At 41.3% G+C, this 17,444-nt stretch overlaps 1 protein-coding gene across 1 annotated transcript in view; it reads left to right on the forward strand.

Moving 5' to 3' along the window:
• MYO5C (myosin VC) overlaps positions 1–17,444 on the forward strand; it is a 113,787-nt gene that overhangs the window by 74,273 nt on the left and 22,070 nt on the right. The window contains exons 25-34 of the mRNA XM_070469266.1: positions 546–726; positions 3,813–3,906; positions 4,195–4,258; positions 4,340–4,420; positions 5,908–6,088; positions 7,869–7,962; positions 8,696–8,759; positions 10,577–10,745; positions 13,725–13,812; positions 17,257–17,355. Of these exons, the coding sequence (XP_070325367.1) occupies positions 546–726; positions 3,813–3,906; positions 4,195–4,258; positions 4,340–4,420; positions 5,908–6,088; positions 7,869–7,962; positions 8,696–8,759; positions 10,577–10,745; positions 13,725–13,812; positions 17,257–17,355 (1,115 nt within the window). The remainder of the gene's footprint in view (positions 1–545; positions 727–3,812; positions 3,907–4,194; positions 4,259–4,339; positions 4,421–5,907; positions 6,089–7,868; positions 7,963–8,695; positions 8,760–10,576; positions 10,746–13,724; positions 13,813–17,256; positions 17,356–17,444) is intronic.

Genomic DNA, 17,444 nt, shown 5'->3' on the forward strand with positions numbered 1-17,444 from the left:
CCCTGTATTTAATTGCTCAGTCTTCTTACAAGGAATGGCTTTCTGTGGTCTTTTGGGTACCTGGACTTGCTGCAGTTTATTCTAAAATGTTTGACAAGCTGGACCCTTTTCCTTATTAAATGGCCATATTAACTTGTTTATTACTAAGCCAAGCTGTTCCAGGATCCTTGATTCTAGGCAGGAGACAGAATATGCCAAGGTCTTTGCTGAGTGAAGTGGTCCCTTTAGGGGACCACATGGAACCAGGGTGGCTTGGGGGCTACAGTACCCCACCAACCATTGAGTCTTTAAGTTCAGCCTCCCTCTCCTCTGTTCCCTGTGTGTGATCACTGTAGAGCCACACTTCTCTGATTCTGAAGGTGTAAGAAGCTGCCTTGACCTAAGGGGACATAAAAACAGTCTTCCAAAAATAAGGCCACCGTCCTCACAGTAGGTCTTCACTTGGCTCTTCCTTTCTGAGTCTCCTCTTATTTCCAAAATGATGTGTAGTTCTAATTAAGGGCAAAGACCTTAGAAATGGTTCAAATTTTTCTTTTGATGCTTAGACTTCTTGAAAAAAGTTTCGAACTGAAAACGCAAGACTATGAGAAGCAGATCCGGTCTTTGAGAGAGGAAATTAAAGCTCTCAAGGATGAGAAGATGCAACTGCAGCGTCAGCTGGAGGAAGAGCGGGTCGCCTCTGATGGCCTGAAAGGGGAAGTGGCCCGGCTGAGCAAGCAGGCAAAGGTAGGACTCCTCGCTTCTTGGCTGATTTGTCTGACCTGCACAAGAGAGAGCGGCTTCACATCCCCTCGGGGTCAACTAAAAGCATCCAAACTTGTTTCTCCCTCCACTCTTCAATGCAAACCATTTTAGTGAGATTGGAAAACTTTTAAGCTTCCACTAAATACATGAAACACATGTTAGTAGAATAATTGTTATAATTACACAAATATCCTCTGTAATCATCATGGAATAGCCATGCATAGTTTAGAAGACAGGTCATGGACTCATACCTGAATTTCTTAGCAGAACTGCCCATATTCTCTGGGCTCTGATTTCCTATTGTTTAAGTTGTAGATTGGACTGTGGAATCCAGAAGGACCACATATACCTGTGAGCCCTTCATCCTTAGCGGCCTCGTAAGACTGATGTCAGTCTGGGAGTCACATTATCTGGCTACAGTTTGTATCTCACGAGATCATGTGGCTGCCCTTGGGGTGAGGCACCAATATTTGCCACTCACTTCCTCTCTGGCAGCTAAAACTATGATCTAAACTCTTCATTGTGGTATACTAAGGAGATTAGTCTGATTTTCAAAGAAAATAAACCCATTATCATCATTTATACATGTTATAAGCCTATAGGTAAATACCTATACCTAAGTAAGGGCTTCTCTGGTAGCTCAGTGGTAAAGAACCTGCCTGCCAATGCAAGAGATGCAGGTTCAATCACTGGGTCTGAAAGACCCCTTTGAGAAGCAACCCACTCTAGTATTCTTGCCTGGAAAATCCCGTGGACAGAGGAGCCTGGTGGGCTACAGTCCATGGGTTGCAAAGAGTTGGACACGACTGAGCAACTAAACAACAATAGGTAAATACAGATATGACTTGAAACATTTACTGAAACAACACAGAGAGTGGAGCTTGAGGATGGATAGTCCTAGGTCCTGGCAGCTTGCCATGTGACCCTGAACAATCCATGTAACCCTTTTGCATCTTCAGTTTTCTAGTCATTCTGCTCAGTTCATAGGCATGTTACAAGGGTGAGGTCATATATGTAAGATGATCAGAACATGCCAACCTGATCTCCTTTTTTACCCACTGTGGAAACAAGAGTTGTATAACCTTTAAACACTTAGGCTAACTGAGAAAATATTCAGAGATGCGAGGGGAGTTTGAGGGAGCATGGATACAAGTGTGCGTATGGCCGAGTCCCCTGCTGTTCACCTGGAACTATCACAACATTGTTAATTGGCTATACCCCAGTACAAAATGGGCTTGCCTGGTGGCTCAGATGGTACAGAATCTGTCTGCAACGTGGGAGACCCAGGTTCAGTCCCTGGATCGGGAAGATCGCCTGGTGAAGGGCATGATAACCCACTGCAGTATTCTTGCCTGGAGAATTTCATGGACAGAGGAGCATGGTGGGCTACAGTCCATAGGGTCACAAAGAGTTGGACATGACTGAGCTTAATGACTAGATGATGCAAACTAAAAAAAAATTTTTAATGGCCACACAAAAATTCACCAGTTTTGATTTTTTTTTTTTTAATTTCACAGGCAAAATTTTATCTGTCCCAAACACTGTTACACCACACTTCAGTAACAGAAGCTGCGGGTTATAGTCTATACGTGTATTTTCTCCTTGGTTTTAATCAAAAATAGTAATAGCGATCTAGACACATGGCTTTCCTGTTTCAATCCCCACCCTCCTTTGTCACTAGTTGTAACTCCATAAATTGGTAACATAAATGGAAGGGTTCCATTGTTAAGCGATGCTTCTGTGAGGTGCTTACTTTCAAAGATAAGGTGTATACCCTTTTCTCTTCCACTTCCATTTCTCTATCTGCCACCTGGAATGTGGGTGGGAGACTGGGGTTCTAGCAGATATTTTGAACCACAAGAACAGGAGCTGCTGAAAGGGATGGTGGAGTAATTGAGCTGGAAATTACCTGGAGCCATTCTCTCAGTCTTGGATTTTCTATCTCTGTGTTTTAATCAACAACAAAAAAAGGGCACATCTCATTTTTGTATTAGCCAAACCTAATCTTAATTGATAAGCCTTCCAAGAATTGCCATCAATTTAGGGAGATCATATATATAAATGTCTGGCCTTACATCAGTTCCAGCTCATCTCTGAAAATTGTACCTGAAAATTGAGTCATATTAAACTAAAAATACTTTCACTATGTTTTCTGTTAAATGCTTGAATTTTAAAACACATCCCTCTCCATTTTTAAGGCAAGCTGAATATTCAGCTCTGTTTATAAGTACATTTTAAGGAAAAGTAATTTAAAAGCTTTTGTGTTTAATGATACAAAGAAATAGCAATCACTTTTTAAAGATGTTGTGAGAGCCAGTTGGACATGACTGAGCTTAATTACTAGACAGTGCAAAATAAAAAAATATTTTAAATGGCCACACAAAAATTCACCAGTAATGATAAAGTTTTTTTTTTTTTAATACACACTGATACGACAACTGTCACAAACACAGAAAAAAAAAATATCCAGGAGGGGTTATTCATCTCTGTACAGCTCCTACATCTACCCAAGTGCAAACCTGAGCTCACAGGTGAATACAGGCAGAATGCAGCCTCCTCCCCACAAGCAGCCTCTTCCCCCTCCTGGACTCGGGTCATGCCCTCACTGCCAACTCCCACAGCCCCAGGGCGCACCCTGGCCCTGCCACTGGGTCCCATCTAAGCCTAACTGGAGCCCCAGCCCTAAATAGGTGATGACTTTGCCCATTTCTTTGCGTCCAAGATTTCATCATACAGTGAGAGAGAACTTGGCCCTTGTGCCTGGACTTCTCTGAGCTCCCTCACCTCCCCTTCCCCACCCCAAGTAGTAAGGACTTACTTTTTCCCTTTAGGGGGGCTAACTCTATTGATACAACCAAGTACCTGTGAGAATAACAGTATCTTAGATAGTTAGACAATACTCTATGGCAAAACTTTATGAGCAGTGATGGTTTAACAAGATTTTAACTGAGAAACTACAGTGAGGACAACTTGCATAGATAAATATACAGCAATAGTGTTCCCTTTGTCTGCTGTAAATTGTGACAGCTGTTTTTTCTTCACATGGTTCTGTCATTGCTGGGATTCAGACGATCTCTGAGTTTGAAAAGGAGATAGAGTTACTTCAGACACAGAAGATAGATGTGGAAAAACATGTGCAGTCCCAGAAAAGGGAAATGAGAGGTAATGAAAATATGAGTCACTGAGTTCATGGCGGGCAGGCCAAATGTATCAAAGGTGTTACCAACTCAGGCAGTGTGTCCTTTGGTCTGAGGCTAGTTGGTTGGGTATATGGAAGGTTGAATAGTTGGTTGGCTCCATGGTTGGTTGGTTGGATAGCTGGTAAGTTAGCTGATGAGATGGTTAGCTAGAGAGTCTGTAGAGCTAGAGAACTGGGCCCTAAAAAAGGAAATGGGAAAATAGAAATTATGCAAAAATATAATTTATTCCAGTTCTGCCTTTTCCCCTCAGAAAAGATGTCAGAGATTACCAGACAACTTCTTGAAAGCTATGACATTGAAGATGTAAGAAACAGGTAATCATTTTTGCACTAACAAGTATTTAGAAACATGTAACACATGAGAGAAATGATTCTTTCACCCTCCTCATGTTTCAGGCTGTCTCTAGAAGATTTGGAACATTTAAATGAGGATGGAGAACTTTGGTTTGCTTACGAAGGACTGAAGAAAGCAACACGGTGAGAAATTTCCCTCAGGATTTTTTATGATTTTTCAGAGACAAAATACTATTGCAAAGTCAAAAATTTACCTTTCATAGATTTGATAGACAAAGTAAATTCCTTACAGAACGGTCTAATAATCCCTGGGATGATTTCTTCGAGGCTTGAGCAATTAGTTTAATAATGAAGAACAACCTCTTTGTGGGATAACTCGCCAAGTAGTAAAACACATAACCTACACAATGAAAACTGATTATAGCAAACAAGTTAGCTGGTGTTGCTATAGATATATTGTTGTTAATGTTTAGTCACAAGTCATGTCTGACTCTTTGTGACCCTGTGGACTACAACTTGCCAGGCTTTCCTATCCTTCACTGTCTCCCAGAGTTTGCTCAAACTCATGTCCATTGAGTTGGTGATGCCATCCCACCATTTCAACCTATGTCACCCTCTTCTCCTGCCCTCAATCTTTCCCAGCATCAGGGTCTTTTCCAATGAGTCGACTTTTCGCATCAGGTGGCCAAAGTATTGGAGCCTCAGCTCAGCATTCATCCTTCCAGTGAATATCCAGGGTTGATTTCCTTTAGGATTGACTGGTTTGATCTCCTTGCAGTCCAAGGGACTCTCAAGAGTCTTCTCAGCACCACAGTTCAAAAGCCTCAATTCTTCAGCACTCAGCCTTCTGCAGTACAGGAGACCCAGGTTCAATTCCTGGGTGGGAAAGATCCCCTGGAGAAGGAAAGGGCCACCCACTCCAGTATTCTTGCCTGGAGAATCCCGTGGTCAGAGAAGCCTGGCGGGCTATGGTCCACGGGGTCAGTAGGGTACAACACAACTTAGTGACTTCACCACCAGCCTTCTTTATGGCCCAACTCTCACTTTCACTTTCCTGGATATATAGATGTGCTGAAATTTAAGATGTTTGCTTTCTTAAAAATTAATTAACTATTTTTAGAGCAATTTTAGGTTCACAGAAAGTACAGAGATTCCTCGTATACCTCCTACCCCTACACACACACAGCCATCATCAACATGTGTCACCAGAGGGTACATCTGTTAGAACCAATGAACCTGTACTGACACACCTTTATCACCCAGAGTCAATAGTTTACACTAACGTTTACTCTTAGACTTCCCTGGTAGCTCAGGCGGTAGTTTACACTAAGGTTTACTCTTGATGTTGTACATACTATGGGTTTTGAAAAATGTATAGTGACGTGTCTTTATCATTGTCGCATCAAACAGAGCATATTTTTATTAGAGTAGAAACATAATTTTAATAATGTCTAAAAATTTTTTATCACCTACTACATGTTAACACCACATAACATCACATAGCTGGAGTCTGTAATTATACATTATTAATTCCATAGCCTATAACCTTTTATACACAGGTAAACTTTATGTGCTTAGCACCTGGCTCTGATTGTTGGTTTTCATAACTGCTGAGAGTCACCATCAGGATAAAGACCATGTGGTTAACTTCTTGACCATTCCTCTGATAGCGTTTTGGAGAACCATTTCCAGTCCCAGAAGGACTGCTATGAAAAGGAGATTGAAGCTCTGAACTTCAAAGTGGTGCATCTAAGTCAGGAAATCAACCACCTGCAGAAATTATTTAGAGAAGAGAATGACATCAATGAAAGTATCCGTCATGAAGTTACCAGGCTAACGTCAGAAAACATGGTATGATCTCAGCCTTTATTCTAGAGATGTCATGCTTCAGTGAAGTAAAGTTCAGTGTCTCAGCTGGAAAGCAAATTAAATTTTCCAGGAGTGAAATAACTGGTTCAGAAGATAAAACTATAAAATTACATCAGCCTGGAAAGCATTTTGAAAGTGTTTACCATAGGATGAGTCCAAGTTCTGTGATTTGTGTGTGCTTTTATATTTATATATGTTAAATCTAGCCCTCACCCCTCGGAAAGTCACAAAAAGCATAAAGATAAAAAGGTACCTCTTGAGAGGGGCTTGCATGCAGAAGGTCACTTGCCCTATTCTAGCTCTTCATCTCACTATTTCAACAACTTCCTTCTTCCATGATGCCTGCTCTTCTCCACTGCATTTGTCTAATTCCTCCTCCTCACTTTTATCTACTGGTATGAAGAAATGCCTTAGGAATCTAATTATCAAAAACATGCCTTTCTTAACCCCATACCCCCTGCAGCCACCGCCCCTTTTCTCTGGGGGACTTGGCTATACTTCTCCATGCCATCCGGCTGTGACATCTCCACTCATCTCCTGTTTGTGCCCACCCCGTGCCGCGGTGTGTCCCTCCCTCTACCTGAATCTGCCTGCACAGAACTGAACACAAAGGGTTCATTTTCCCCCTTGTCTTGGTCTCTCTGCAGCATTTGGTGATGTTTTCAATCACTCCCTCTCCCTCTTTCTTGTTCTCTTGGCTTCCAGGACACCATGCTCTCCTGGGTTTCTCATCCCACCTCACTGGTTGGTGCTTCTTCAGCTTCTTTACTGGCTTTTCCTCCTCTGCCTAGCCTGGGAGTATTAGGAAATCTCAGGGATGCGTCGGCAGGTGAGGAGAAATGACTCTGGGCACAGCAGATGTGTTAGTTAAGGACCTGCACATTTTTATCTACTCCTTGGCTGAAACTTTAATGAGGAATTTGCAGTGAGATCCGATTGCACAATCAAACAAGTATTTTTCATCTTGACTTCAGAGGCACAGCTGTTTTCATAAACATGTACAATTAAAAAACTTTCCTTACCTGACTATGCTCAGCTGGTAAAGAATATGCCTGCAATATGGGAGACCTGTGTTCAGTCTCTGCGTTGGGAAGATCCCCTGGAGAAGGGAAAGGCTACCCACTCCAGTATTCTAGCCTGGAGAATTCCATAGACTGTATAGTGCATGGGGTCGCAAAGAGCTGGACACAACTGAGGGAGTTTCACTTTCACCTGACTACAAGTGGAAATGGTGGGCATTTAAACAAGTATACAGCTAGACAAGGACAGAGGATTATGAAACATATTGGGTCATTCCAGACCTCTGATAAAAAAGCAGTGCATGGCCTGGAATTCACAGGGCACAGTAGGACCCCCTTTGAGATGATTCTCCTATTTCTAGATGAGGAGATGATGTCTCTGAGCCAAAGAGACTGTTTATCATTCCTCCCATCATCCTTCCCTCAGCTCAGCAGAGAATTCCCATAAGTCCTCCCAGATCGTACCCTTCCAGGAGCCCTCGGGGATGTGGGGGGTGGAGCTGGGTGAGAACCACACACTCTGAGCATGCTGGCATTTCTTGTGACAGTATAGGTCTTGAGGTAAAAAGCATGATTTCATCCAGTGTAATACCTTGGCTAGCTGTCTTACATAACTATACTAGACGTATGTTCCATGGGGTTAAAGATCTAGACAGTTTAGTTTGCTTCTTAGCAGCTCTGGGATTTTAAAGTTCATACATCAAAGTGTTTCATATTCTAATATTTCCAATTCTTCTGTGAAGATGATCCCAGACTTTAAACAACAAATTTCAGAACTGGAAAAACAGAAGCAAGATCTTGAAATCCGCCTGAATGAACAAACTGAAACCATGAAAGGTAACTGGAACCCTCATGAACCTGCTTTTAGAAAACGGTTTCCTGTTGGGGGAAGAGGTGGTTAGGGAGTTGGGGATGGACATGTACACACTGCTGTATTTAAAATGGGTAAACAACAGGGCCCTACTGTATGGCACATGGAACTCTGCTCAATGTTACGTGGCATCCTGGATGGGAGAGGAGTTTGGGGGAGAATGGATACATGTATATGTATGACTGAGTCCCTTTGCTGTCCACCTGAAACTATCACAACGTTGTTAATTGGAGTAAAACGGAGTAAAACGTGGTTTTACTCCAATATAAAATAGAAAGTTTTTTAAAAAAAGAAAATAGTTTCCTGTATCCAGGAATGACCAAAAGGTCATTGTCAAATTGATTCTCCATGGACTTAGACAGGTGACATAAATGTGAAAGTGGGATGTGTGAACGGTACAGTAAGATTCATAGGCATTTGAAGGCAGCAGCTGCCTCCAAGCCCTGTTGACTTTTGCCAACTAAGATCTCGGGCTCCAGTGTTGCTTGATATTCCTATTTTTAAAGAAAAAATGGAAATCCAGATTTTTAAATAATGGCGTAAGAAGTTTTTAAATATTGTTCAGGCCAAATAAAACCTAATCTCTAGCTGGGGGCATTTTAGAACCCTTAATAACTGAAAATATGAAAATATGATCAAACCCAAATCAGAATGCAGTGGTATAGCCCCCCAAAGGACTGATAGTTCTTCTCATCATAGGAAAACTAGAAGAATTGTCAAATCAGTTGAATCACAATCAAGAAGAAGAAGGAGCACAAAGAAAGTAAGTGTCAACCTGCATGTACCTCAAGCCCACACATGTAATGCTTGGCTTTTCTGAAATTGTGGGAGATACCAAAGAAGGTTATTAAGACACAAAAGCGAGATATTCTTAAGGTATATGATTTGTTAGCCTTCAAGTGTAAAAAGAAATACTTGTGTACACACACACACCTTCCTCTGGGATAAGGTACAAGCAATGAAAGAAATAAAACATTGATTGCCTGCAGGAAGGGTAACTGGGTGGCTGGTGCCCGGAAGATGGAGGAGACTTGCTTTTCACTGTGTACCCTTTTATGCCCTTAGAACATTATGCCATATGCATAAATTATATCTTCAAAAAACTGAAAAAATAATATCACATGAGAGAGAACAGTGTTTCTCTCAGCAGGCCACTTAGGGTGAGGCTTAAAATCCATTTTGATAGAGAATCTTCATTTGATAACCCACCCAAATTACATCCTGACCAACAGAGCGTCTGGTGGAAACTTGTGAGAAAAATGTTTTGTAGTCAGCTTGTTGAGATACTTTGTGTAAAATTTTTTCGATGATGATCAAAATTATTTTAGTAGAAATTTGAACCATTTCTCTGGAGAAATAGATAAAAGAATAATCAGATAGTGGTGTTTTAATTCATTTAAAACACACATCGAGCTTTCACAAATACACAGAGTTGCAAAGGTGAGTGAGGCATTTGCCCAAACCCTCAATTTCCTCAGTGTCTTGTGTTCCAAGATTTTTACCTGTGTAATTTACTTCCACTCATCACTGAACTTCTTCCAGTCAATCAGTGGTGAATTCCCTTAGTCATATTCGTGTACAGACACAGAGCGAGTGGGTTCTTCCGTCTCATAGAAATATAGAAAGATTATGCATTTCCTGTTGACTTTTCCATCATGGAGAAGTTGACAAACATTCATAGAATCACTGGATCATTAAGTTTAAAACATTTTTAAAGCTTTATTTTAATTCAATTCTTTCATAATAAAATCTCGATTTAATTATTTATATGTAACTCAAGTTAGAATTGCAATTTTAGAGCTTTACATTCATTAATAGGGTACCATTTTGTATCCTAGTGTTTTTCCATACCCCATAACATTGCTCATATCAAATAATATTTTTATAGCTTAGATTATATTGTGCTTTTGTATGGTAGAAATATTTTGGAAAATTTTATAATCTTTAGAAAAGTCAGTTACCCTGAATTCTTCACTGTGAATTTTATTCACAATCATTTTGTTATCCTAATCAGATTAAAACTCTCATATTATTATTTATCATCAGAGGAATAGACGTCAAATTTGTCATTCAGGTTCCATTCCAGTTCAAAAATCCTCGAGATACTTAATTTCAAGAAAAATAAATAGACACTCTACATCCCAGAGAACATTTCTTACCACACGACTTCATTGGGAGGGTCGGGGCCAGGTGTAGATAAGTGGTAGGCACCATTTTAGGACTCTGGATGGGTTCCCTTTTCTTCCCTCTCTGATCCCTGGATTTTTTAGTATCTGGTCCCAGGCTTTTCACAAAGGAGATAATCACTGGGCTTTTGGTCATAAGGGTGTGAGTGGGTATGGATGTCTTATGGCAGCCATCCAGGGGTGTGGGCGGGTGAGGATGAGAACTTTTTATCAGCTTAAGAGACTGAAGCAGCTGTGGACTTTTGTACCCCACTAACCCTGGTCTCTTCGCCTCACTGTGAGCACTCCCCTATTCAGGTACAATTTGTTTTACACATAAGTTGGCCAAACTATGTTTCCACTGATTTTTCATGATGGTCAAACTGATACCAAAACTTCCTAATTCTTTCCTCAGGACCATAGAAGCCCAGAATGAAATACATACCAAAGAGAAAGAGAAGCTGATGGATAAGACTGAAGAAATGCAGGAGGCCAGCGAGCACTTGAGGAAACAATTTGAAACTGAAAATGAAGTCAAGAGTAGTTTCCGGCAGGAAGCATCTCGTCTCACTATGGAGAAGAGGGTGAGAAGTTTTCTGACCTGTTGATAAATGACTGCCTGTGTGCAGGTGTCACTGAAAGGGGGGACAGGCCACCCCAGGCATCTGAGCAGCATCCACCTCCCACCAGAGCAGTCTGCTTCCTTTTCTCAAAAGACGGGTCGTCTCTGAGGTTTTGGCCACTGCAGGGGAGCTGGGGATTTACAAAGGCTGAGGGAGGACCAGTGGAGGGTCCTGAGCATTGTCCCATGGGCAGCGCTTGTCTGAGATGACAACACCCTTGTCCGGAGCGTGTTGAGGATGCCAGGCTGATATGTGACCTTCTCTGAACAAAGCTTACCCCATGCAAGGCCCCTGCTTGCTTCTGGGGGAATGCTCTTCCCATAGTTTTCAGAGTCAAAATATTCTTCTATGAAATGATCACAAGTAGGTGGCTAACTTTTTAAACTGTGAAAGTATTCATCCAATTATAAATGCCCCTGTCAACATGGCGTTTGGCAGCTCTGTTAGCTCCCAGAAATTCTTCTGAAATTGTATTGGTGTGTGAAACCCACGAGGATGAGAAGCACCAAAGTAGCAGATGGAGTGGTTTCCTGGGAGGTGGATGCTCTCAGGCGCCTTCCTGGCCTGGCAGCCTCCAAGACCGTGACCAGGTAAGGGCCTGCACATGTCCACTGGCTCTGCTCCTCCTCATCAGCACCACCCCCCCATTTCCTGTCTCACAAGAGAAACATGATAGGGTAAAGTCACATTTTGCAGTGTCAGGACTTAACTTAAAAGGGTAGTTATATATAAAAAGAGGAATGCAGAGAGTTTAACATTTAATAGGAAACAATACATTCTAGTCAGATGATCCAGGTCATCACTTGGGTGATGACCATCTTTTTTGAGAGGGGTATGCCTTTCTCAGAGAATGGATTTTTCAAGTCACACTGTAAGGATAGTCGTATTGAATTTAGGACCCATCCTGATCCAGTGTGACCTCACATCGATCCTTGGTTTAATTGCAACTGCAGAGACCCTATTTCTAGTAAGGTCACATTCTGGGGTTCTAAGTGGATATGAAGTTTTTTTAATTTTTTATTTTATATTGGAGTATAGCCAGTTAACAATTTTGTGATGGTTTCAGGTGAACCCTGAGAGGGCTCAGTCATATATGTACATGTATTCATTCTCCCCCAAATCCCCTTCCATGTAAGCTGCCACACAACATTGAGCAGAGTTCTCTGGGCTATACAGTAGGTCCTGTTGGTTATCCATTTTAAATAGAGCAGTGTGTACATGTCCATCTAAATGGATATGAATTTCAAGGAGGACACTGCTCAGCCAACTACATGATCTTCTGAGTCAAAGAAAATAATTTATTTAAAATTGGATAGAAAAGTTTAAGTGAGCTTCTATTTATCAAAGAAATACCAAATTAAAACTAGGTATTTTTTTGATTCTCAAATAATGGAGATCTTATGGTGCTGGTGAGAACACCTGGAAGTGGGCCCAGTCACACATGATTTCAGGGGATAGAAATTGGTGTCAACATTCTTGGGGGCAGTTTGGAGGAAAATGTCAGGAACCTCTGAAAGTGCATTCCCTTTGACTTGGTGATGCAACTTCTGAGACTGTCCTAAGTAGATAATCAAATATGTGAACAAAGATTTTCATCTAGAATGGTCAGCATAGTATTATTAGTCACAGCAAAAAAGAAAGGATGCCCAGCTGTAGTGGGTAGGTTATATTATTGTATATCAGATGACAGTTTGGTATATTATCAATGTTGGGGGAAATATCTGCAATATAATGAGAAACAGAATTTAAAACTTTACAAGCAGTATGACCCAATTTTATAAAATAGATACATGCCATATTAGGAGGGAAAAAAATGAAATCAAACGTAAACAGTGATTTCCTCAGGTTCTGGATTGATGGGTGACTTTTAAACTATTAGATGTATAGTAAAATAGGCTCAAATAGGAGGGAAGAAACTGCACCACACCCCCACTTGTGAGGCCCGATAAAGCTCCGAACGTGGTTAGCCAGGGACGGGACTATAGTAGGGAGAGGCAGCCAGGAGAGGAAACAGCACAGCTTCCCTGGGCTCTGAGAGTCCCCAGAGTGCCCGTGACTGCAGGGACGGACTGCCAGGTGGGCACTGCTGCATCAGAGAAGCCTGAATCCTTTCTGTGTCAAAGCCCTTGAGGTTCAGGAAGAACCTGAATACTCTCTGCCCTTTATGGGAAATATTTATACGTGTCCAAGACTCTTCTGGTTCTTGAGCCAGATTCAGCCTGGGCAGGGCCACCCTCTTTATCAGGAAGGAGAGGCAAAGCCGGGACCCAAATTTCTGAAGCTTCTCTGCCTCTAGCTTCTGACATCAAGAGAGTGCATTTTCATACCTGTGTATTTTTAAACTCTCTACGATGGGCATGGCTTCATCAAGGAAAAATTAGATCAAGATAAATGTGGTATATCCACACAGTAGGATAGTATTCAGCCACAAAAAAAGGAGTGAAGTACTGGGAATTCCCTGGTGGTCCAGTGGTCAGGGCTCAGTGCTTTCACTGATTGAAAACTAAGATCCCACAGCCAAAAAAACAATGAAGTACTGATACCTACTGCAGCACAGATAAACCTGGAAAGCATTATTCCAAATGAAAGAAGCCAGACACGAAAGGCCACATATTCTATGATTTAATTTATATTAAATATCTAGAATAGGCAAATATGTAGAGACAGTCGGTAGATTAGTGGTTGCACAGGGCTGGAAAGGAATAGGAGGGCAAATGGGTGCCAGCTAAAAGTTACATGTTTCTTTTTAATGTGATGAAAATATTCTGAAATTAGATGGTGGTGATGGTTGCACAACTGACTATACTGAAAATCATGAGTGTACACTTTAAATGGGTGAATTTTGTGGTGTATGAATTATAGCTCAGCAAAGTTCTTACCAAATAATAGAATTAAGATGCTTCTGAGCTAACATCCTCTTTTTTTTTTTTATTTTTGTAGGATCTTGAAGAAGAGTTAGACATGAAGGAAAGAGTGATTAAAAAGTTACAAGATCAAGTGAAGACTCTAACCAAGACAATTGAAAAAGGTAGAAAAACAACATCCACTTTCCAATTTTTTTGAACTTTCAGCTAAAGTTTACATGTGTTGACATGTTATTTCCTGATGTGGTCCAAAGAATTTGAAAACTGAAGAAATGAGTCTCCGCTGGTGTGTTTGGGGCTAAATGGTTGGCTAGTGGAGATCCTTAGAGGCAGGCAGGTGGCTCACCACCTCTCAGGTGATACCAGATGTGCTCATGTAATTGTAAGGGGTACCCTGGAAGGAATACTTTTAACCTCTTTCTCTGTTGACTCTCTTCTTGAACAGTGAAAAAGTTTCAGATTTCACTGCTTTAAAGTTTATTTCCTCTCTGTTACGTGGGGTCAATATCCTAATTTCTATTAGAAGAAAAGATACTAGATAGCTAGTTATATATCTCTTAGATAGCTCAGAAGCCAGACTGAAGTCCTCAACATGAATTGAACTGCACACCGAGTGTCCTTCTAAGTTTTGGGGAAAATATTCTCTGCCTTTCTCTCCTTTGCCTCCTTCTATGTCACTGAATTTTTCTTTTTTTAAATTGATTTTTAATTGGAAGATAATTGCTTTACAATGCCATGCTGGTTTCTGCCATACAACAACGTGAATCAACCATAAGTATACATATGTCCCCGTCCCTCTTCAACATCCCTCCCACCCCCCATCCCACCCCTCTGGGTTGTCAGAGTGTCAGTAGGTTGAGTTTCCTGTGTTGTGCAGCAGCTTCCCACTAGCTAGCTATTTTACATATGGTAATGTATATGTTTCAATGCTACTCTCTCAATTCATCCCATCCTCTCCCCTTCCCCTGCTGTGTCCACTAGTTTGTTCTCTATGTCTGTGTCTCTATTCCTGCCCTGCAAATAGTCACTGAAATTTCCTGACTTTTCTCATCTAACTCTTTACTCTTTTGTTCAATATTGCTTCTTTCTCCCAATCTCTGTCACTGAGGCTGTATCTGCAACTCTCAGTTCCTTTTACTATACTCATTTCTTTGAAGAACTCCTTTATTGTTGTTTTTTTTTTTTCAACTCTCACATCAGACTTTTAAGTTTCCAAAACCAAAATGAGGCTCTTTTCCTTTCAATAATTATTGATAAAGGTCATTCTGCCCCATGAGGAAAGAGACGTTGTCTGTCCTTCCCATTACCCTATGGTATTCCCATTGTTGGAAAGAATGAATCAACTGCCATCTCTACATAAGGACTTCCAAAATCCACCTGCCGTTCCTCACTTTTCCTGAGTCCTACTCCCTTTTTGCCTCTAAGATTACTCCTTCACCTTTCTATTATCACCTCCAGCCCAACTTGTTTTAAGTGGAATGCATCAGCTTCCATTCCTGTATCAGGTATCTATTGATCATATAACAAACTACTTCCAAATTTAGTAGCTTAAAACAACAAACACTTAACAGTGCAATTTCTGAAGGTCAAGAATCTATAAGCAGCTCAGCTGGGTGGTTCTAGCTGTGAGTCACAGTAAAGTAGTCAGCAAGGATGCTGACACCTGAAGGCTTAGTTGGAGCTGGAGTACCTGCTTCCAAGCTCACTCACATGACTGTTGTCAGGAAAAGCCAGTACCTCTAGGACACTCTTTAGGTAGTACTAGCTCCCAAGGAACATGCTCAGATACAAGTCACCGCACTTATACCCGAAATATGATGTCCTCATCAGGTACTTCTGCATCATTTATTGGTTTTCCCGGTCTAGATGCAGTTCAGCAATCAGAGGTCCTTCTTATCATAAACAGGTTGCTTAGTAAAATAGTTAACATTCTACCTTTATCAGTCTTCAAGGGAACAGGGCTAGTAAATCACAGAACAAACTCTCATGGAGTAGAAGAGAGTTCTGTTAATTCTTTACCTGTATTACCTTCTTTCTCACCCATCAGAGCCTACTCACTTTTCTTGGCCCAGCTGGAGTGCTGCCTCCTTCACGAACCATTTTTCAACAGTTCTAACCTACCTCTGCATAAATTCTTATGTCTTCTGTATTTATTTCCTATGGCTGCCTAGCAAATCACCGTGAAATTCGTGGCTTAATAGAACACAAAACTTACAGTCCTGAATGTCTGAAGTTCAAAATGGTGTTCCCTGGCTTAAAATCAACATGTCAGCAGGGCTTCTGGAGGCTTTAGGGGGAGATTCTATTCCCTTGCCTCTTCCAGCTTCTAGAGGCCACCCACCTTTCCTGACTTGTGGGCCTTCACCATCTTCAAATTTGGCAGCATAAAATCTTTAGAATCATTCTGACATTCTAACCTGTGCTTCTGTAGTCACATCTCCTCTCAGAGTGGACATGAGTCTTTGGGGACCAGAGGGCAGACTGTGGTTCACCCAAAGATGTCCACGTCCCAATCCCCAGAACCTATGAGTATGTGACTCTACATGGCAGAGGGGTTTTGTATATGTGAGTATGTGAAGGACCTTTTTTTTAAATTATTTGTTTGGCTACCTCAGGTCTTAGCTGTGGCAAGCAGCATCTTCATTGCATCATCTTATGTTGTGGTGCACTGACTCTCTAGTTGTGGACACAGGCTCCAGAGCACAGGCTTAGTAACTGTGGTACTCAGGCTTAGTTGCTCCATGATATGTGGAATCTTAGTACCCTGACCAGGGATTGAACCCGTGTCCCCTGCATTGAAGGTGGATTCTTAACCACTGGACCACCAAGGGGAGTCCCTATGTGAAGGATCTTGAGATGAGGAGAGTATCCTGGATCATCCAAGTAGATCCAATATAATCACAAGAGACTTTGTAAGAAAGAGACAGGAATGACAGAGTGAGGGAAAGTGATGTGACAATGGAAGCAGAGACAGAGAAAGAAGTGATGATAGAAGCAGAGGTCAGAGTGATGTGGCCGGAGCCAAAGAATGTGGTCAGCCTCTAGAAACTGGAAAAGGCAAGAAATGAGTTCTCCACTAGAGCCTCCAGAAGAAACACAGCTGTGCTGACACTTCGATTTTTGTAAGATCTGTGTTAATCTATGAACTCCAGAACTGTAAGATTTTTAAAATTGTAATTTTAAAAAATTTTGTTTATGCCACTGAGTTTTTGGTACCTTGTTACAGCACATAGGAAACTAGTCCAGCCACCTTGGGGTCATGCTGTTTGGTGATTGCACACTACATGTTTTGTGAATCTCATTTTTTTTAAATTGTAATAAGGCAGGAGCAACAACCTGGATTGCTTTCATATCCCTACTGCACTCATTATATACCAGGTGACCATGAGAATATACACTGGCAGCTATACTCATAGATATACTCACAGATAAAAATTGCTACCAGAAGAAATTCTTCAGGATTCAATAAAGTTTGCATTTATTGGAAAGCTGGAGAATTTCATGGGCAAATCAGCCAGAATGGGATGGAAAGAGATGGGGTAGTCTCATTATAATGCTGGTGGAAGTTGTTATTGTGTATTTAGCTGATTATTTGCCTCTGCCTACAGCCAATGACGTGCACCTGTCCTCAGGACCCAAGGAGTACCTTGGAATGCTGCAATACAAGAGAGAAGATGAGGCCAAGCTCATTCAAAACCTCATTCTTGGTAGTGAAACCTGGAACTCTGAATTTTTGCTTAATTTTTGAGAACTTGAGCATTAGTCATTGCCACAGTCTTGGGCAGGGATGATAGTT

The sequence above is a fragment of the Odocoileus virginianus genome, chromosome 6 (genome assembly GCF_023699985.2).
Source record: "Odocoileus virginianus isolate 20LAN1187 ecotype Illinois chromosome 6, Ovbor_1.2, whole genome shotgun sequence".
In the NCBI taxonomy this organism is placed as follows: Eukaryota; Metazoa; Chordata; class Mammalia; order Artiodactyla; family Cervidae; genus Odocoileus; species Odocoileus virginianus.